The 22706-nt window shown below is 37.9% G+C and overlaps 1 protein-coding gene across 2 annotated transcripts in view; it reads right to left on the bottom strand.

Annotated features, from left to right (window-relative positions):
• Positions 1-363: 363 nt before the first annotated feature.
• Positions 364-22706, bottom strand: part of LOC127622128 (androglobin-like) — a 61040-nt gene continuing 38697 nt past the window's right edge. Inside the window, exons 13-35 of one of the 2 annotated variants that reach the window (XM_052096071.1) lie at positions 22462-22504; positions 20755-20938; positions 20541-20604; positions 19262-19375; positions 18879-18975; positions 18068-18200; positions 16927-17041; positions 16280-16423; positions 16041-16182; positions 15799-15924; positions 12589-12682; positions 12161-12292; positions 11613-11766; positions 11320-11507; positions 10948-11114; positions 9673-9791; positions 8819-8930; positions 6206-6357; positions 1841-1996; positions 1659-1749; positions 1449-1548; positions 1089-1272; positions 364-860 (exon numbers count right to left, since the gene is read on the bottom strand). In XM_052096071.1, the coding sequence (XP_051952031.1) occupies positions 678-860; positions 1089-1272; positions 1449-1548; positions 1659-1749; positions 1841-1996; positions 6206-6357; positions 8819-8930; positions 9673-9791; positions 10948-11114; positions 11320-11507; positions 11613-11766; positions 12161-12292; positions 12589-12682; positions 15799-15924; positions 16041-16182; positions 16280-16423; positions 16927-17041; positions 18068-18200; positions 18879-18975; positions 19262-19375; positions 20541-20604; positions 20755-20938; positions 22462-22504 (2994 nt within the window). In that variant the 3' untranslated portion in view covers positions 364-677. The remainder of the gene's footprint in view (positions 861-1088; positions 1273-1448; positions 1549-1658; positions 1750-1840; positions 1997-6205; positions 6358-8818; positions 8931-9672; positions 9792-10947; positions 11115-11319; positions 11508-11612; positions 11767-12160; positions 12293-12588; positions 12683-15798; positions 15925-16040; positions 16183-16279; positions 16424-16926; positions 17042-18067; positions 18201-18878; positions 18976-19261; positions 19376-20540; positions 20605-20754; positions 20939-22461; positions 22505-22706) is intronic. The other variant, XM_052096072.1, reaches the window with a different exon arrangement.

Genomic DNA, 22706 nt, shown 5'->3' with positions numbered 1-22706 from the left:
CAATGCAAGAAAAGAAATGTCATCTTTTGTGTGTGCATGTGTAAGTGCTGACAGTGGCTTAGTGGATTAACTTCCTCCACATGATTGCTGGGGATATGAGGGTTGGCACATCTGAATATAAACTGACAGATTGCAGACTGAACAATCTGGAAAACAGGGAACACCCCCACACACCTCCCTGATCTTATACCACTTCAGAGAGAAAAACAGGTTTATGTGAGAGTATTTTAGAGAAGAGAAAATAGCAGGACAGAGAAAAGAAGAAACCGAAAAGATATTTAACCTATGTTATCCTTGAGATATCTTGGATGTGAGTAATGCAATAAGCTGTACTTTAGTTGTATTGCTTGCGCTCACATTTTATTTGGCATACATTCTGTAAGTTTGCACTGGCAGATATCTTATGGTGACTGGCGTAAATGTAGCAAAATCAAAGCATTTCACACAAAAATTCATTAGTGTTGACATGTGACATGTCCATAGTCTATCCTATACATACAATAAAATGCAGCACAGAGTAAGACAAACAGACAGTGAGTCAAATGCATGATGATTCATGTGTTGCAGGAATATTTATAATAATATATTCTAAAAAGATAATGTGACATACTCTTTTAATACAATGACACATTATATTAGACTACTGACTCAGACTGTTAACAGTTTAGCCAATCAGATCATTTCTTCTTGTTCCCACTCTTTCGTCCACTTGGTTGGGCCTGAGTAGGGTCGAACTTTTCCTGTTCGACAGGTTCCACTGGTAGCTCATCTTTTTTCTTATGAGATTGCTCCTCCAGGATCCCGGAACAGAAAGCCTCACGAGCGTGCATCAACTTTTGCCGATAATCATCCACAATGTCCTATAGCAAGAACTCTTAACATTTTGCTTTGCAACTATTTCAACAGCATAAATGCAATCCTAATTAAATTAATAATCTTAATTAAAAGTCATTCTCAAAAATGTCAATGGCATGTATGTTCTTACAATGTCACAACTAACGCACAACAAATACCAACATTAATACAGTACTATTTAGTGTGTCTAAATCTAACCTCCAGTGCAATTAAAATATCTAAACATCACAAACCTGAAAGCCAATGTAAGTCTCCACATGTCGTTTCATCATTTCCTTACGTGTGATTCGTTCCTGTTGACGTTGTTCTAGAATGTTATCCCAGATCAGGCGGAAGCTTTGGAACTTCTCTGAGCATTCCCTTCTCTGCTCCTCCTCTAACACTTCATCCTTCAGACGAGGCTTCGGCAAAGACCTCCTACAGAGATATTATATTAGAATTCTGTATATGTACATACAGTATATATATTGTAATGTATTATATCTTTGTTTTTTTCTCAGGAACAGGTGAATTCTCATTGATATGTTTGAGAGATACAACATTTAATCTGTGCCTGAGTCACATGTTTGATAGACTGTGTAAGTGTGCTATACCTGATAAATGGTGTATAATCAATATCATTTTTGCCAAAGTTCTGTGAGAGCACACTGAAGTCTCCACTCTGTTGTGTCTGAGGTTGTGTGCCTACAGAGGCTGAGACCAAACATTTAAATAAACACACACATGCAATCACACCATGCCATTAAGCAACTGTATTAAAAAAAAATCTATAATTTGTAAGTATTTGTATCTTTGTGTATAACCTGCTTCAGCTGTAACAAGCTCTTGACCCTCTGCTGTATTTCCAGTATGTGATTCCAACTGTTTGAGATAGCGCAGCCGGGTCTGATGAGCCTTCAAAACAAACCAATATCACATGTAGGATTGCTGATGCACACAGAGCAAATGTATTTCTACCTCTGCAGTAGATTCAATTTTGTAGTACCTTTGCTGCTCTGCCGGGTTCAGCTGCTTCCCAGGCCAGTTTCATGGCTCTGATCTCCTCCAGTCTTTCTGTGTCTTTCTTCACCTCTATACTGTCTGTTTCACTGTGCTCACTTACCACACGTAGGGTCCAGTGGGGCTTACTCACATCCAAAATCTGCACAATAAATACAAGCTGGTATTTGGCTTCAAATCCCCTGTCTGGTTTAGTGCCCAAAGATACAGTGGGGTCCAAAAGAGTAAGACCACTTTAAATGCTTCCATTTCGTTTTTTTTTTAATCAGGATACCAATTGACTACTTGCGCTGAGCTTCATGATGTACTTCCGCTTTGAAATAATTGTTGCCTAGTTTGCCAAACTGCACTTAAAATGAGTGTTCTTAAGAACACTGAAATTTTACTCTGTATAAACTTCTTTACCTGTCAAAATGCATTAAGTCGCTTCTTAGAAAAGAAAACAATATGTAACAATCATGCTTTATTAAAATTTTCTAAACAAAGCATTCCAAAGTATAAAGATACAAATTTACTAAATTATCACCAATTTAAGTAACATTAAACATTTTCAAGTCTAAGTGGGAGGTTTACTAATTTAAATATCTAGTCCCTGTAGGTTTGCGTTTTCATTGCAATGGGCATCAAATCTCTTAAACCCTTAACCTTCATAATATTAATAGTGGCTATCTACTTTTCCACAGCAATCATGAAGCTGCACTTTCATGATTTGCCACTTTGAAGTCCACATGAAATGCGCTGCAGAGAAAGTCTTGTTTTGTTCTTAGCACTGACTCTGATCACATAATAATACTGTACATACTGTAATTCGAATTGTCTGGAATGTTACGCCATGGAAATGCTGATGCTTCACTCCGGCATGTTGTGAATTGCCCCGGACACAGTGCAAAGTTTCCACCCTATTCCAACCAGTGTCATAAAATGTCAGAATCTCTTATGAAATTTGGTAAATTCCTTAATCTTGATGAAGAAAAATTAACACGTTCAACATTTTAAATTAACTGTATGCATTTACTCATTAATTTCATGTGTCCATTTAAATCAAGCTTTCATTTGGCCATTTCTGTATGTTTTTGATAGTAGTTCCTCACACATGGCCCAGTGTGATTACTAAACCCCAAAATCTGTGATTTAATTACATATAGTCTGTATGTACTGCGCACTTCGGTGTGCTCTGCTCTCTGTCATCTACTTCACACACAGAACACGTGTGATGATCATGATGATGTGTTTTCAGTGTATGAGCAGTCGGCTTCACACTTTCATTTTGAAGCGTGCAGCACATGCAGATTAAATATCTATTCAATTAAATTAAGCCTTTTGTTATTTAATAATTTACCTTGGACATATTGCATTTTTATTTGATTAAATGTGCATTTAAACATAAATTTTTGCCCAAATCTGTCAAATTCAGTGACATTCAACGTTTTATAGCTAATGCCATTTTTATGAGTGGATTCAGTGATTTCATCTGTCTTTTATGCATTGTGGAAATCATAGGGCCCACAATGTGGTAACAGCAGTATACGCAGACTCTGATCATTGAATTCTTAAAAAGTTTTCACATCCTGTGGTGTAAAGGCCAAACCACCTTGCTACCACCTCGGTGTGTGGATTTATATATATATATATATAAAAAAAATCTATGGTCTGACCGTTGTCATTGTCTAAAGTTTACAACTTAAATGTTTATTAACACAATAGCAATGTGGGAATGAAAAAAAAACCCTAATTTGCACTATAACGATACTATTTCGTAGGCGCGAAGTAGATATGACAGCAGATGAGTAGAGAATGTACGCAACAGGACTTCATTCATGACAGTCAACCACTGATGTTGTTTCAGAATGTACAGCTGATTTTATTTACAATGAATTTGTGTAGTCCAGATTATTACCATGTTGTTGTACATATATAAAAACATTGTTAGCGACATAGTCTAACAGTTTTATTATACTAAAATATTTTCCAGGACAATTAATTATTTTCCAGAAGATTTAGGTATTTTTCAAACTTTCCAAGACTTTGAATGGAAATGACTGGAAAACTGCACTACAACTGTGTGATTTTTTTTAGGAATGGTCAGTTGAGCTTATAGGACTTGATAGTACAATCCTAAGAATAATCAACACTTTCTTGATATCTTGGGTGGGGGGTGGGGGTACTAACTTCATTAGGGTCATCAGGTGGGCACACTCCTTCATTGGTGTTTCGTTGATAAGCCCAAGACACACTCATACGCTTCACCAACTGCAGCCTCCCATGGCACAGTTAGTTTCACGATGAACAGGGACTTTTGCGAGATCCAGGTCCGGCCTGAGATTAATTGTAATTATCTCAGGTGGAAAGATGAGCTTCTAGATCAGCCTGCATTTTCCAGTCCCGGGCAGCCTCCAGCAGGGTCGATTCCCCTCTTGTAGTTGGCTTCACTGGAAGTTGTCCTGCTCTTATGAAGGTGGTGGTTTTTGACAATCCAGGTATTGGGGGAGAGAGGGCTTTGGTAGTAGTTTTCCTTCCCTCCAGGGTAATAGCCAGTTGTCTCAGGACCTGGTTGTGCCTCCAGGTGTAACGGCATTGGGAAAGACTGGAAAGACTTGGGAAAGATGTGCCCTAGCATTGCTAGGGTTTGACAGAGAAGACATGATGTATCTTCTCCAACCCACTGGTTTAGATTCTTGGGTGTGGGAAAGACATCGTAGGTGGCTCAAATGATGAAGCAAAGTCTACTTCCTTCGATCTCCCAATGATTCTTCCAGGTGAGCTTACGATGCTCCAGGTTTTCCCAATTAGTCCATTGTCCCTGTTTTGCTTTATGCATCTCTCTGCCTCCTACTACTGCCTGACCTTGGCTACAACCAGCTTTCTTCTCTGAGTGAATGGTCGCCTTGTGCCATGTGGGTCTTCTTGCCCCGAGTGCAAAACCCCCTCTTCCCTGCTGCACCTGTCCTACGATGTCTCTATGCCTGAGAGCAGCTTTTCCTTGCTGTATGGCCTCAGAGTAAGATAGTGGCAAATAGTTTTTTATAAATTAAATCTGTCTGGGACATTTAACCAAGCTTAAGTAATTTGAAATCATTCTATGGTGGAATACATTTTTGAAGCTTAACAGTTATGAAATAATGAATGAAACACGACATTAATGAGATGGCCAGAAGTGGACTGCTGCAGGTTAAATATATTTGATTTGTTATTCAGAAGCTGTGTATGCAATTGGAAAGGAAAAAATATATTTATACGCAATCGAGATCAGTCACATTAACGCCAAAACAGGATTTATTGTATTAATCAATTGACAGCCCTACAAAGTAGAAATAATCTACCTTTCCATGAATAAATCTCTACATTGAGGTGCGCTGAACATTGAGGAAACGCCTGAGCTGTCATGGATAATGATTTTTTGGTATGTCTCTGCTTCAATCACAGCGTGCACTTGAGCTGGCATGGACTCCACAAAACCTCATGATGCCTGTTTTTTCCCAGTATGATTTGAAAATGTTTCAAAGAGCATCTTGTGGGCTTCAAAGGAAGAAAGGACAACTTTTGTACAAAGGCGATAACGTTCAGCGTCACAAACTTGCTTATTTGATTATTGACCTAGAAATAGTGTAGAATTTGTTTTAAAAATGTCTATATCCTAAAACAGTTTTTTTTGTTTGTTTTTTTAGTCTTAGATTTTAAAATCCATAATTTCATTGTGGTTTCAGGCTTCTGACCTCACTGTATCCTGAAATTAAAAGTAAGAATATCACTCAAAACCGTTAAAAATTACAAATATTTCCAGATTATCATCAGAACACTTACAGTATAGATTCTCTTTTTTTGGTACAACATTGATGAATGATACAGTCTAGCTGAATAGGCACTAAACCTTTTCTAATGCTAATTATACATTCTGTTAAAACATGCAAATATGGGGGCAATAAGAATGGGAAAGATTGAGAAAGTTTCAGGCCAAGTTGACAGAACTTGATGTCACATGCCCATAAGTCCAGTGCTGTGTTGTCGATACATGTTACATTCATTGATCTATGCCTTGCAATTTAAACTTTTGGATTATGTAATGTATTAAACATATCTGTTGCAAGTTCTGCTGATTTAAAATAATTACAAAGGTAACATTATCTAGCTGGCTAACATAGTAACAAATACAAATAATAAATACAAATTAATTTGTGATAGTCTAGAATAAAAGATTGAAGTAAGAATGGATAACTTAAATTTGTCAATGCAAACTTATTATACTTGTCTTATTCCATTCCTAATTGGGGAATATAGGGTGAATTTAGTTGTATATAAGGTGGGACTTGCCACTGAAAATACATAGCACAGACAAACAAACACACACACTGACTTGGTCGATACTGGAGTTTGACTTGGTTAGTTTGTCTTTGTCCTTCTCTCGCTCCTTGGCCTTGTGTGATTTCAGAGTTGATTTCTGGCTGTCCATTTTTTGTTGGTCCATACCCACTGGCTCGGATGTGTCCTCCAATATATCCCCAAACACTGCCATTGATAAAAATAGAGATCACACAGACAAGATGAAAAACATTGAGGTCTTCAATTAAAAGTGGGCCACAAATTTCTTTCTAAAAAAGTAATCATTATATTTATATATACATATATTTAAATGCATTCACTTGAAATACCATAAATAGGATTTAAAGTGCTTTAAATACAGTTTCTTGGTGCTGTTACAAATGTATGCGTAGATGTAAATTCTGCTAGATGGCAGTGTTGCTCTATTTAAAAAATTAACTCTCAAAAACCCTTAAAACCTATTTTGCCTTCTTCAGACTTCCTGTATATAAGGGCATATCCAACAGGATATTTTACTTAGGGCTCCTACAGTATCTATAAGGACACAATCATAGCACCCTGATCACTGATTTAATCTGAAGTCATATCAAGCTCTCTGACAGCAGTGTTACCAACATGTCACTACTGATCAACCTCACTCTCTATGTTTCCCATCCTAATCGAAAGACACTAAACCAACATAACAGAAAGCTATTTTGGATATATCTAAATATGGATTGTCTATTGCTTATCCATTGACAATTACGTTTTCATGAACTGGAAAATATATTATTGTCTGATGTCTGCAACATTAAGCCATTTTATTTAGGATATATATTGGGATAGTGTAGATTGAGGCCAAAGCTGTAAGTGTAAGTTTTCTTTGAGATTGAGCAGCACATTTGAAGAATAAAGAATTGTAGGAATGTAGAACATATTTGTCTGTGTGCATGTTTTTGCTTGAAAAAGTGTATTTGTGCACAAAATCATTTTCTTACAATACTGTAATATGGCTCCTCCTACAAGGCACATGAGCTGACTGTGTGTGTGAGTATGAATGTGTGAGTTATTTACACAACGAACCAGTGAAAAAAAAATCCTGCAAACCACAGACAATTGCTCACATTGAAACTGAGCATGAAGGTCACTCCAGTTTGCCGAAAGGCCGGCCATACCCTAGGTTTTCCATATGAGGCTGAGAAGTGTGTAGCAGAATTGAATGTGCTGTGCTTGGTTCCCATGCGTATCTATCGATTGATGTGTGTGGTAACTGTGTTGGGGGTTGTTCAGGGTGTCTTGCTCCGTTGGGAGCCACTTAACTGGGTTAATTCAATTCTCTCTCCAAAAATACTTCCCAGGGTACAAGAGGCCAAGAGGCAACTTCATTTGACTTCCCATTGACCCATTTAAACAGGCTTATTGGGAAATTAAATGAGAGGCACGCATGAAGGGTGACGCACACGCTTGTGAATGTAGACCAAGTACAATGCGCAAATGTGGATCCACATCACTGATATACAGTAAGCTTAATTGAAACATTCAAACATCCAGTTTTATGTGCAACTTAATTATGTATGAAGCAAACAAAAGCCCCTAAAGCCTGTTATACACAAACACACAAAAATACTTGGATCAATGGATCTGCAGGACAAAGGAATCTTAATGTTATTACTGGAGCCATGACATCATGCAAACTAGACTACACCAATCCCACTGCCTCTTCACAACACACACACACACACACACACACACACACACACACACACACACACACACACACACTTATGCACGCTTATTCATTTCTCTCTGTAAAATCAGGGTTGTTTGCAGCACATACACTAAGCTGACCCATGGCAAATGTCATTTGTCCAAGGCCAAAGTAAATCACATTTCCCTATTTACCACAAGCAGCTGAATTTAGTAGGCTTCTATTATATTTTGATGGCCAGCTCTTGGTTAATCAAAGAAGCACAGGTGGGATGGGAGATGGAAAGAGAAAACATGAGCAGAGATTCAAATCACATGCAGCCTGCTGAATGAATGGAAGACAAAATGGAAACATTTGCAGTTGCTAGTTCAATGACTGAAAGAGGTTTCATGCTCTTAACACACTCTTTAAGGGACATGAAATACAAACTGACCTTATTTACTTTCTTAAACTTTCTTAATCAAACATAATTGTTTATCTAAATATATTAATTTGCTCTGCCTCTGAAAGGACTTTCCTATTTGTTGATGTCACCAAGAACTCTTTTTTTATTTCTTCAACCACTCTTCATACAGAGCCCACTTTTCACGATCCAATCAATTCCAGATCACGTTCAACCCCTTTTCTTTTCTTGTTGAATTTCTTTTCAATGTGACATATTTTTGAATATCACTTGAAACATTATGGAAGTAAAATGGGTTGCGAACACAATTTCATGTTGATTTCTAAAATCTAAATAATATTTTCTGGCATTGCATACTGTTGATAATGATGGACAGGCAGATTACAGAAAAGATAATACTAAATTATTACTTACCGATCCATGTCAACCCATCATTAGTTTTATTTGAATGCTGCAACACAGCACACCTCTGCAGTCTTTTGCATTATTCATTGGGTCTGGTAAACTGATAAAAACAGCTGTCTGGTAGGGATCATAGAATCTATGAGAGGCTGTACCTTTCATTTCATTGCGCTCTATGTCTCTGAGTTTCTGGATGAAGGAGTTGAGAGAGTCATCTAAAGGCCAGCTCTTCTGCAACACCTCTGCCTGTACATAATACTTATGAAACTAAAGACACACACACAAGCAAAAAAAGTCACAAAGAGACCTCAAAGTATGAACAAAATGACACATAAAACAGAAAAAAAACATCCTAAGATGTTTGAGCCATCCTCACACACACACACACACACACACACACACACACACACACACACACACACACACACATGCACGCATGCACACGTTGGGTTTCTATGTTTCCATAGACATAATTTTACAAACTTTACATTTTATCCCCTAACCCTACCCCTAAACCTAACCTCACAGAAAGCATTCAACATAATTTAGTATGATTTATAAGCCGTTTAATTTGGGGATCGACAAATTGTCCCCACATTGTCAAAAATGTCAGGTTTTACTATCCTTATGGGGACATTTGGTCCCCACAAAGTGATAAATACACGCTCGCTCGCTCACACACACACACTTGTTGGTCTGGCTCTCCTTATGAGGACTCTCCATAGACATAATGATATTTATACTGTACGAACTATAGATTCTATCCCCTAACCCTAAACCTCAAAAAAAACTTTCTGCACATCAAGGAAATGTCCTCATAAACCACATTTAAAGCATAACACAATTGAAATGAATCCCCCCCACACACCCGCACAAACAGTGGTTTCAATATATAAGCAGTTTCACAAAAACACTATGCATTTGGTTCTTAGAACTTTAATAACTAGAAGCTCAGACACTACCACACACAAAAACATTGAGAGACAGAAGTATCTGTGGTGACAGGTACCAGTGTGCCTGTAGGGTGCTGGTCACTCCCTTCCTTTCCTCCACCCCCTCCTGTCACTCTCCCTTCCGCTGTAAGGCTGCCCTGATCCTGCCTCGCCCCCGCCTGGGCCACAGAACTGCCTGCAACACACATACAAATGAACACCCTATAAATACACCCAAGAGCTGGCAGAGTCAGGTTGTAGCTAAGTAACTGAGAGTGTGACTTTTTAAAGTGAATATGTGTTAAGAAAAAATATGGAGTGGGTAGACAAGACTAAAGAAAGAGTTAAGAGTCCAAACTATACCTTTTTAAGTTTGTGGGGCATCTGTGGGGATAACACAAATACTGGTTTGTTGAAGTGTGTGCATCTATTTGTTTTGTCTTTTGTATGAGCCATTGACAAATTATCTATATAATCTGTGTCAGTCTGTAATTTGATAATATTGGGAAATATAAAGCAAATGTGAATGTGCCTATTTACAGGAGTTTTTGAAGTTTGCATACAAAACTACACTCACTGAGAACTTTATTAGGAAGACCTGCACACCTACATATTCCTGCAACTATCTAATCAACCATTTGTGTGACAGCAGTGCAATGCATACAATCATGCAGATATGGGTAAGAAGCTTCAGTTAATGTTCACATCAACCATCAGAATGGGGAAAGAATTGTATCTTAGGGATTTCGACCGTGGCATGATTGTTGGTGCCAGATGGGCTGGTTTGAGTATTTCTGTAACTGCTGATCTTCTGGGATTTTCAAGCACAACAGTATCTAGAGTTTACTCAGAATGGTGCCAAAAACTAAAAACATCCAGTGAGCAGCAGTTCTGTGGATGGAAATGCTTTGTTGATAAGAAAGGTCGACGGAAAATTGCCAGACTGGTTTGAGCAGAGAGAAAGGCTACAGTAACTCAGATAACCACTCTGTACTACAGTAGATTAGCAGAATAGCATCTCAGAATGCACAACACATCAAACCTGGATACATCATTCTAGACTATAGTAACTTTTTGCAATTACTTTCAACCAACTGGCCATACATGAAGTCAGTTCTGCTCAAGTTCACACAGGTCATCACAATCACCATTCAAGTTTGACAACATGAAAGTGTTCAAATACTTCTTGTCTTAATTTTTAACAATATTGTCTTGTATTTTATAACTTATTTGGTTAAATATTTTCCTTGAAAAGTGTACTGCATTTATTTAAAAATCATATGGTTCGATATTTTTTTTATACATTTTAAAGTATGGCTTAAATGTTCAAATACTTTTTTGTATATACAAACCATTGCTTGCTAAGAAGCAGTAGACTGGAATTATGGCATGCCCTTTGCCTTGATTACTGGCAATCTCCTTTTCATGGTCTAGGATAGTGAGTTTAATGTAGACATCTGATTTTGAGGTCTGGAACTGCACAGTAGCATTGTGATCACTGGAGACCTTTACCACATGTCTGACAGGAAAAAAAACACACACATATTGGGTTTAGAACATAATTCACAGAGTAATGCATTTGAAAATGACCATGCCTCTTTGAAATAGCATATGCTGTGTACAACTAAAATCCGAATTGTTAATTAGAGTCCTACAGTGCTTACCAAATAAGTTGAACACAATTGCTATGTTTAAAGTGTATGAAACAGTAGGTGTGTGCCAACCTGCAGATGATGTTCTTTTCATTAGGAATGTAGTAACCTTTCAACTCTTTAACTGAAAAGTTATTACTTGGTGTATCTCTGGCCAGCTGTGGTAGTGGTTCTCGGGAGCCAATCAGACGCATTCGCCACTTTCCTCCTATCACGGATGTGTCCCCGCTGTGTGCCTCAGCTACAAACGTGTAACCGGCCTACAGAAAGTGAAACAGACAACATACAATATACCAATGAATGTACACATTTTGAAAAAAAAAAAAAAAAAAGCAGTACAAATTGCATGTAAGACAAACACATACCTTGTTTGGGGTGTATATGTGTGGTTCTACTCTGTTAAAGACTCTGGGTATTTCCTCTAAGGTGTCATTATTGATGACATGCACGACACAAATAGGGAGAGGGGAGAAGATCTTAGGAACAAGTAACATGTCCTTAGGAACATGAAACACCTCCCTAGAAACAAGAAAGAAAAATGGCTTGATGAAATAAGTATATGAGGAATCATTGAGCACATGCATTGCACTACAGATGGCAATTTAACAAAAAAAAAATAAAACAATTACATGATAAAACATGATAGCATAAAATAAAAATAACATAATGTTGCATAAACATCACAAAATTTTGTTAGATATATGCTTAGAACAAGAAAAGACTATTTGTCAATGATTTCTTGTCTCAGCAAATAGTACAATTTTATTATTTATGATAAATTAAAATAATAAATCAGCATGACATGTTATAAACTAAATTGTATTATATTGACAACTCTAATGCATACCTAATTAACCTCCTAAATAATGGAACAATTCTAATATTGCTGTAAGTTAAAATTAGTGTTCCTGACCTGAAGATCAGAATCCAAGAGTTAGCAACCTCTGGTATGGGCACTGAGTAGTCGGTGAATGTTATTCTGTTGCACTCATCTTCCCTACAGGGGTAGCCCTCTGCAATCCCTTCACCATTAGTAACCATGTGTCTACAAAAAACACACACTTGGTGTTATAAAAAGATTCCAGAAGACAAAACCCGACCTATGACACCTAGACTGTCAGAGTTGGCTAGGTTAGGCTACAAGCGCTGTGAGAAGATACCACCCACCCACTGAGTCCAGACACATGCCACAATCATCCCCCAGGCCAGGGGTCACTCTCTACAACACCTCCCAGCAACTAAAGCCAGGCACACAGACAGTAAACAGCAGATGGTGCCACCAAGGAAATCAACACAGAGAGAGAATGCAGGAGAAATTATTCTTCGAAATGAATAATTCACCTTAGTAGAAATACGGCATGTTTCTCAATATCTGATTCCACGGGAGCCCACATCTCTTGCAGAGTCTTAGTGACAGTCAGATTTTCCTTGGTGCCTGAGAGCACACAAAACAAGCAAATACAAGCACACTGTAATAAGCCCTCACAAAAACCTAGTAACTTGTATCTGTGAAACTAGATTGAATAACATTGTTAGATATGGCCTAGTTTTAGATGAAAGGTTGAGGCAGAGAAGACTCTGTGACAGATAAATGAACCCAACAAACCTCAATCCCTCTGCCTCTATAATGTCAATCATTTAACCAGAAATGTATGGCTTTATTCATGAAAGTATTCTTTTTTATAAGTTGCAGGGGAAAGCAGGTGCTTTTAGAGATACTTTTGTTAAATTTAACAGCATTATGCAAGTCAACAATTTTAAATTTGAGGTGTTCTGCAAAACATTTAGCTTGAGGCATGGTTCAAGTTTCAAGTGAGAAGCAAATGCATTGTTTGAACTCCTTGTGAGTTGACTCCTGAATGCAATAAGCTTTCAGAGAAGTCATTAGCCTATGGATTCACTTGCCTTTTCCACCCTGCATGGTGTGTTCAATAAAGGCATTTAAATATATAATTGTTTTTGAGTCATTTAAAGGGATAGTTCCCCCAAAAATGAAGAGTCAATAACTCACCCTCATGTTGTTCCAACCCCGTATGACCTTCTTTACTCTGTGGAACACAAAAGGAGATGTTAAGCAGAATTTTTACCTCCGTCACCAATCACTTTCATTGCATCTTTTCCATATAATGCAAGTAAATGGTGACTGAGGCTAACATTCTGACTAACTTCATTCCCACAAAGTTCCACAGATGAAAGAAAGTTAAAATGGGTGTGTAATGACAGAAGAGGAAGAGTAAATGGCAACAGAATTTTTTTTGCATGAACTGTCCCTTTTAAGCAGACTTTGTTTGTGTATTGCTGAGACTTTAACAAGAAGTTTATGACCAATTAACGCAGAAATCTAGGTAAATCTAAAGTATTTAAATACATTTCAAGTTTACAACTGTATATCTGGCCATCTCTTTCCAATTTTAAACCACAGTGGCCAATGTAAAGGGGAGCTAGAAAGAAAAATGGCTTTAATATAAAATACATTTCTTAACGAGGCAGTTTCGAGACTACCCAATCTGAAGCTAACTTGTGAATGGTAATTTCAAAGTCATAATGATAAAAACACTTTTTAGTTATAGAAAGTAACAGATAATGGCATCATTCGAGAAGAGGATGCAGTGTCACTTGGCAGCTACTTGCACCTTGCTTTGAAGAACTGCAGCTTTTTTCCAAACATCACCATCAATTGTGGGGAATTACATAATGACAAAATATGACACCAATTCATAGTTTGGGGGCAAATCTTTTACAGTCAATTTGAATAGAGTAATGTTCATCTGTGTATGAATGCTGGATCCAAACTGTAATTTTCAAACAATAAATGGGTTGTTTGAGGTAAATAGAGCTTGATGAGCAATAGTAGGATCTTTAGAAAGTGCATGGGTGTTTTGACTCAAAGGTCTTTGAGATTCCCGGATGCAATGAGCTCATATTATTTCTCCCTCTAATGGGTATACATTACATTATTCAGTTGAATTATTTGTGTCAGATTCTACTTCCTTTTCCTTTTCATTCTTCCTCTCACACTTTTCCTCCATTCATTTCCTATAATTTCTTTCTTTCTTTCCCTCCATCTTTATCCTATGCTTTCTTTCTTTATTTCCCTCCATCCCTTTCCTATGCTTTCTTTCTTTATTTCTTGGCCAATCTCCTGTCACTCAGGCTGTCAGGAGTGATGCTTGGAGGTATGGAGCCAGTTGGAGAGAGAGATGGAGAGGTGTGCTATTCTCTCTGCTGTCATACTAACTTAGAGTGACTGGCAGCTTCCTTGATAAGTTTGAGCTCCAGGGCTAACTGTCTCTCTCTCTCTCTCTCTCTCTCTCTCATAAAAACACACATAACTGACCACAAGAGAATGGTCAGAATAAGATTGCAAAGACCATCTAAATGCCATGAAATTAGAGAATGAATTAGGTGCAATTTCACATACACTCACTGGGCACTTTATTAGGAAGACCTGTACACCTACATATTCATGCGATTATCTAATCATCCAATGGTGTGGCAAAAAATGTAATCTCAGCGATTGAGACCATGGCATGATTGTTGGTGCCAGATGGGCTGGTTTGAGTATTTCTGTAACTGCTGATCTTTTGGGATTTTCACGCACAACAGTCTCTAGAGTTTACTCAGAATTGTGCAAAAAACTAAAAACATCCAGTGAGCGGCAGTTCTGCGAATAGAAACTCTTTGTTGATGAGAGGGGTCAACAGAGAATGGCCAAACTGGTTCGAGCTGAGAGAGAGGTGACAGTAACTGAGATAATCACTTTGTACAATTGTAGTGAGCAGAATAACATCTCTGAATGCACAACAAATTACACCTTGAGGCAGATGGCTACAAAAGCAGAAGACCACGGCGGGCACTTTATTTGGATCATATTGTTCCTAATAAAGTGCTCAGTGAGTGTATTTCTGAACATTAATAAGAATAATTGCCAGAATAATTTTAAAAGTATCTCTAAACAAGATTAAAATATCTTTCTGATCAAGTGCATCACTGAAGCAGATCAATGAAGTTGTTGAGGTCTGTAAGTGTGTGGCTGTGATCTGTGGCAGGGTGGAACTGGAGCCTGCAAGGACTTTGCATAGATTTCATCCTAAAAGTATATGTACGCACAAAAGGCATATTTTGTAGCACACAAAGGTTTTCAGATTTATTAAAACATATGATATACTGTACATACGATACCTAGACTAGAACCTTTGTAAAGTTCAAGACAACCGCACATATCCGGTATTGTCATTACACATCTATCTTTTCAGACAATCTCACGTTGGGTAAAGTCTTTCAAAAGCAGCATATCCATTAACATTTTTTTCTTATTTTTTTAAATCTGTAATTACCGGTATTTACTTAAAATGTATTTAAAACTATTAAGCCTGGAAGATATTAGCTTTTGAGATTATAACTCCATAAATGAGGGTGGCAGTTTTATTTTAAATGTGGAAAACATCGTTTTTTTAAATACAGATGTGTGCATAGGGTATGGCAGACACACTTTTTGATAGCCATTTTGTGTATAAGCAAAGTTTATGTACAAGAAGTCCTGCACTTTACCTGGTCTTGCAGCAGTGAGGATTTCTCTGACCAGGTACCCCTTCCAACCTGCCTGGAGAACTGTGGCTGCCTGCATTTCCTGGTCAGTAGCCTGCCTGCCATTCCAGCCCTTAGGTGTATCATCTACTACGGAAGAGCAAATACACACACATAGAGGCAGAATGAGTCACTTGCTAGGAGAGCTGTCAGATATTTAAACTCTCAGCAGAACTTTATAAGACACAGATTTCAAAGACCCTCACCTGGCCGTGCGTCTGTGGCTTTATTATTGCTGCAGTGATGCGAAGGGTCCCCAGTCAAAGTCTGAACCGCAAACAGCTCCTCAGAGGTCAGCTTCCGCCCCAGTGCAGAGCAGAACATTTGATACACAGCCTCGTTGAACACCTGTCTCACGAAGACAATATACAGTCAAATCTACTGAATTCTATTTAATCTATTAGCAAGTGTGTTTGGGTGTGTCTGCTCTGCACATATAACCCACCCTTTGTTGCTGTATGCCCACACCATGGGTCCTCTCAAGATCTTTGGTGGCTAATGGAAGTTCCTCTGGATCTGAGAAGCAGCCAACTACTCGACCCAGAGCTCTCAGAATCATTACGGCCTGCTCACAAAACCTCAGACTCTCCTGGACAAAGGTGAAACAGAGAAGTGGGACACAAGAACTGTACAAGACAGATGACTTGACATAACATCTATGATTAGAAAATAATTTACACATTGCTTTGTTATTAGAGCAATGCAAAAATTAAAGGAGACGTGTGTATTTATTTATTTTTACATTTAAGTACTTTCTCCTATCTCAGCCCAATATGCAGAGAAAACTATGAGAAAACATTTCAAAGGTTGATTCCCCCAAAAAGTGTCAACACTGTGGCTCTGAGGCACAATCAATACATTGCTCTGAATATTTTTGCATTCGACCAGTCTAACACAGCAACACTGATTCAACCAATGGTGTGAGTTTGGGCTGGGACTATCTTTTTGTTCAACCAATAGCAGACAGGGGAGTGCATCAGGAAAAATTCTACAGGGTGATGCTACTTGGGCAGAAATTACACACCTTTACTAAATGGTAACTATGGTATCTAAAGCCTGTTTTTGTCTATATGTGTGTTTATGAGGGCATGCCTTATCGAGGTGTGGCATAACGGTCTCCTCATCACCAAACACGAAAGGAGACATGCAGCAGAGATGTAGGTGGATGGCAAATAATGCCCTTGTGTGAATATGAAGAACATGACGCCTGGGGAGGGAGAAGAGTGATAAAGAGAGAAACATTTAGAGAGACAGTGTAAACAAGAAGGATGTTATACTGCTTTATGTTTTTGACTGGTCATTGTTCTGTAGTATTGTGTCATAAAATTAATTCAAGTAAATTACTCTAAATTGCACTTTAATCTGCTAAACCAACTAATCTACTAATCTCTTTTTTATTGTGCATTTTAATGTCCATGCTATTACATGAACCTGTAACTATTTATATAAATATTATGCATTCACACTTATAGCCAGGAATGACTGCTGCTTTCTTGCTAGAGGAATCATATATCTAGCATATGATTATCACAAGAATACAAGTAAAGCAAATAGCTTTACATAATTCACCCATTTAAATCTAAAGAAATAACACAGGATTTCTCATCAGGGATGAGTTTAGCAGAATTAAGGTGAAGAGAAGGAATGTATTGAGGTGTATCGGGCCTCATCATTATGTAAAATACTCATTTCAGAAATATTTTTCCCCTCTATTTATTCAGTGAACAGCAAAACAGTGACATACAAATAGAAAGGGATGCCTACATTAGCCGCTCCCCTCATATTAGCTATTTCCCTCAGTGTGACCTCTGAATGTAGGCTCTCAGCTTTTAGGCCACTAGGCAGCTAGAAATAGAAGACTGGGTCATCTCTCTCTCTCTCTCTCTCTCTCTAACTCATTTCCCTCTCCATTGCAACCCATCTTCTTATTTCTCTCCTCCTCTGTTCCGGGCTCTTTAGAGAGGGTTCAGTAGATTACATGGACCTTGGTAATAATATTGAGAGCTTTTAGTTGGATTTGAACTACTGTAGCAGTTCATCTCACTGTGTCGACTGTCATAGCACTGATATCAAGGTTGAGACAACTAGATAGCCTTCATTCAGAGTTAAAGACCAGAGTAGTATTGTGAACAGTTATGGCTATACTTGCATAGATAAAGAGCAGTGTTAGTCTTAATATTTAAGGTTATAATAGTTGATGTTATGTGTAGAATAGTAAAGATATAGCTGTTACCCAGGAGGAAGGGAGAGTAATGCAGCTTTACTAGCGGTGGTTTGGAACTGCATCACAGGAAGTTCAGAGACAATGCTCTTCCATGAGAAAGGTTTAGCTGTTAGAGAACCAGGCCTGGTAGAAGACTCCCTTTCTAAACATACCATAAACATACACACACTTTAGACAGGAGTAAACTGACAGACAATCTGTAATGTATTTACTGTATGTGAGTATTCACTAAATAGATTTGTGAGCACTATTTTAGCGTAAAAAACTCTCACATAGTAACAATTCACATAACACCCGCAATTCAGTTTAATCAAGTACTAAATGTGCTGAAATAGTACTATGCCATGCTTAAATTAGTGTAAAACACCTCCTTTATTTGAATATTAGCCTCATTATAGATTGCACCTTTTCCACAAAACACAGAACTATTTGCCTGACACAATAAAAGTCACACTATTACTGCCCAAGGAAAGCAGGCGGTAAAAGTAATTTCATTTAAAAGAGACATTTGTGTGCATTTTCATGGAGGCAGTTTTTCATCGAATGATAGCAAATGCTGAAGAAAACTGTTAAAACCAGGCATATATCCAGATGCGGAGTGTAGACAAGCGCCCTGCTGCAATTTAAAGAGCCGATACAAGTGCCTTAGCACAGATTTGGTGGGTATGTTTGTGTCATTACTTGATTTGCAGAATTCGTTTATTGAACCAGATCCTAAAACAATGCAGGCTGCTCAGGCAAATAAACAGCACTATCAGTGGAGGCAATTTATTCTTAGTTAATTCACTTCGGGGTGAATATGTTCATGAGAGGTCCTTACTCTCTTCTGCACTCTCTCCCCAGTGCACCAATGCTGAGAAGCAGATGACAATCTCTGTGGGTAGCAGGTTATCTACAAACAGGAAGTGATCTGCAGACTAAGAGAAGATGCACAGAAAGGGAAGAGAATGGGACAGCAACAGCACATATGAATGTGTTTTGCCCTTGTATATGTGTCTCTGGAGACAGTACATTTCTGACATGCACACACACCCACTACTGCATAAACTCACATTAATTACCTAATATTAAAGCACACCACATGTTCTCAGGGGATAAGGATAAAAAAGGAGAGCTCACTGGCATTACTGCACAACAGGGAGGGAAGAGCAAAATCAGCATGATTAACAAAGACAGCACAGAGCTATCAAACTTTATGTGTACCTCTGTGTGAATAGTTCCAGTGGAATCGGGTTGTCTAGCAGGAGTAGAAACAGAGTGGGTGGAGGCCACAGCATTGGACAGTGCAGTAGCAGACAGTTGAGAGGAGATGGAGTTCTATCAGAGATATGATGAGTCACTTTCATGCTCTTTCCTAACAAAACCACACACCACTCTCACCACAGATACCATAATTATACCAAGCATAATTACAAATGCCGCAACAACAAGTTTGGTTCTTATTTGTATTAGTTGTTTTTGTAATGATGTTTTCCTCAGAAGTTTATACATGATCATGTTTACAGTATATTGCTATTTTAATGACATATACAATTCCAATTCAAAAACACTAAAGCAAAATATTATCTTAAACATGCAATATAATCTAGCAGAAATACACTACATGGCCAAATAATGTTTGACAATTTCAGCTAAATCCATACCATCAGGTGCATAAAATCAAGGATACAGCCATACAATCTCCTTAGACAAAATATTTTTCATTAGGATGGGGCCTTCCAAAGAGCTCAGCGACTATCAATGTGGCACTGCCATAGGATGCCAATAGTAAAAATGGTTTACTGAGTCTGGCGTGGAAGAACTTGACTGGCCCAGACCTGATAACCATTGAACACCTTTGGAAATGATTGAACGATTGAAACTGAAATGCAGAAATCAAGCACCCATTAGCCAACATTAGTGCCTGACCTCACAGATGGTCTTGTGTTTAAATTGGAACAAATCCTTACAGTCTTGATCCAGAGCCTTCCCAGAAGTGTGAACGCTGTTATGTTTGGCCATGTAGTGCATTAATATACAAGCACACCTATTAAAGTCCACCCAAAAGATTTTTAGAAGAATATTTCATCTCTGTAGGTCCTCACAATGCAAGTTAATTGGTACCAAAATGTTTAAGCCCCAAAATGCACATAAAGGCAGCATAAAAGTAATGACTCCAATGTTTAAATCTATATCTTCAGAAGCGATATGATAGGCTTGTGTGACACAGATCAATATCCTTTTTTACTATAAACTATCCTCCCCACCCAGTAGGTACAAAGAATGCGAACCACCAAAAACAAAAGAAGAAGAATGTGGAAGTTAAGATTTATAGTAAAAAGGATAGTAAAAATCTTTGTTTGTGTTCAGCAGAAGAAAGAAAGTAATTCACATCTGGGATGGCATGAGGGTGAGTAAATGATGAGAGAATTTTCATTTTTGGATGAATTATCCTATTAATATGCAAGAAACAGGTTTTCCCATTAATAAAGCTAAACTATACCTTAAAGTGAGACATCTTGCATTGGTGTGTATATGTGTTTGGATTGTGGAAAATCAGCAATGTCCTACAAGACACATGAGTATAAGCACATTTCAGCCAACAGCTTAATAAGAATTGAAAAGCTTGAGAAGTAATGTAACTAAATATCAAGGATTAGCATAATATGCATGATATAATGTATCTTAGACTTATGTTTGAGTTGATTGACCCTCACTGGAAACATTTAGTGAAGTTAAGCAGGTCCACCCAGGTCTCCTGCAGCAGGGGTTTCTCAGAAGCTAATGCATCATGGGACTGAAGCAACGCAGAATTGGATTCCTTGGCTGTTTGTACCCTCTGCTTATCAGTTCCTTCTGTCTCTTTCTCAGGGTTTGAAGATGTCTCCACACCCACTTTATCTTGGAGATTGAAAAAGCATAGTACAAAAAGTATGTTACACACCAAGAAAGCAGAATCTGGCCTTGCCATTTTCAGTGCTGAAATAGAATGGCCATAATAGATATGATGTTTGCTGTAACAAAGACCTGGAGCAATCTGTATTTTCCAGCAAAAGTTTTAAATGAGATTCTCTAAATAAATATCTGTCAGTTTCTATGGCTATGGCTATTCATGGCTATTTCAAAAATCATATTCTTACAGAGATCTTTTAACAAATACTTATTAAAATGTTTCAATGTTAAAATACTTTCTCCTATTCCATCTCAAAATCTGTAAACATTGGGCATTTGTGGCACTATCAAAATTGTAATTTTTTCTTTGCAAAATTGATACAGCAACATTGACTCAACCAATGATGTGGGTTTATGACGGGACTATTTGTTCGCATGATCATACAGGGGAAGCATTCAGAAAAGCTGTTCCAAAGCAATGACTGTTTCAGCAATTCCATTTGGTGGAGCTGAAATTACTCACAACACAGCACTGTACATGACCTAATCGTAAATCTCTTCAAAATGAAATGCGAGTCATTTAAAAATGCCAAAATTACTTCTCATGAGGGTACCACGATTAACTCAGTAGTATCAATCAGTGAAGCTCATTTAGCTCATTATTAACACCATAGTCACTTATTTCATTTATAAATGCTCTTTCATCTCTCAATTCATTAGGGTAATTTTTTATATAATTAATTCAATATCTGAAATGTTATATATTGCAGTTTTAATTGATTACACTCATGTGTGTTGAGCTGACGTATTGGACCATGCCATAGCAAAGCCACCGCTGGGCCCACTCCATTTACTTATCGCCAGGTGTTACTAAGCAACACACTGTGCTCTCTGGGAAAGCACATAATTGGTCTGTCGTGATGAGGGGCGAGTATACGATCAGGATCACAGGCAGAGATGATGGCGTTGTCTGTGTACGTGCGTCTGTGTTTGTGCTGATGAAAAGAAGATGGATTGGATGGAGATAGAGAGGGATAAATGAAAAAGTGTGATTGTGCAAAGCAGACAACTCAGCCAGCTATCATATCATTACAGCAGCTATTAGCCTCACAACTCTGGTGGCTAAACAATGACTAGAGGGAGATAAGTGAGGAGAATTATCATCTTTCTTTCACTTTTCACTTCAGTTTCATTTGTATTTCACATTGTTACAAAATCACTCAACTGAAAATGAAAAAAGCTTTCCCAAGCTCCCCCACCACCACAATATATATTTTTTTAAAAAACATTAATTGAGAAAAGCAATACACTTGGTGAATGATTACTCAGTTTATGTGAATAAAAGATGATAATTCACAATTTGTACTTGTTTACCAGTCTGCTTGTACTAAATTGTTTATCTGATGCTAACTTATATTACATAAGAATTAAGAGAAGACATAAGCTAATAATGACTGGAAATATTAATTGAACATTTTAAGTGACAGAACGGACTGTGCCGTAATACTGTTGCTTATGTACACATGTCTTACCGCTGGCGATGCTGTCGTCCTTTTTCTTGTCCTCTGCTGTTACCTGGGGGAAAATGGGGGAATATAAAGTGAACAGGGTAAGCTGGGAGAGGCAGAGGAAAATAGTGGAGACAGAGGACGTCCACATTTATCCAGTCAATGTGCACTGAGCCTGTTTGGCTTCCAGAACCCAATGAGAAATCCTCTAATCTGACATCTGGACTCACACCAGACCTTCAATTAACTGCTCACAGGAGATTGAGAGC

The sequence above is a fragment of the Xyrauchen texanus genome, chromosome 28 (genome assembly GCF_025860055.1).
Source record: "Xyrauchen texanus isolate HMW12.3.18 chromosome 28, RBS_HiC_50CHRs, whole genome shotgun sequence".
Lineage (NCBI taxonomy): Eukaryota > Metazoa > Chordata > Actinopteri > Cypriniformes > Catostomidae > Xyrauchen > Xyrauchen texanus.
The sequence above is the reverse complement of the archived record's forward strand: the minus strand, read 5'-3'. Positions and strand labels throughout refer to the sequence as shown.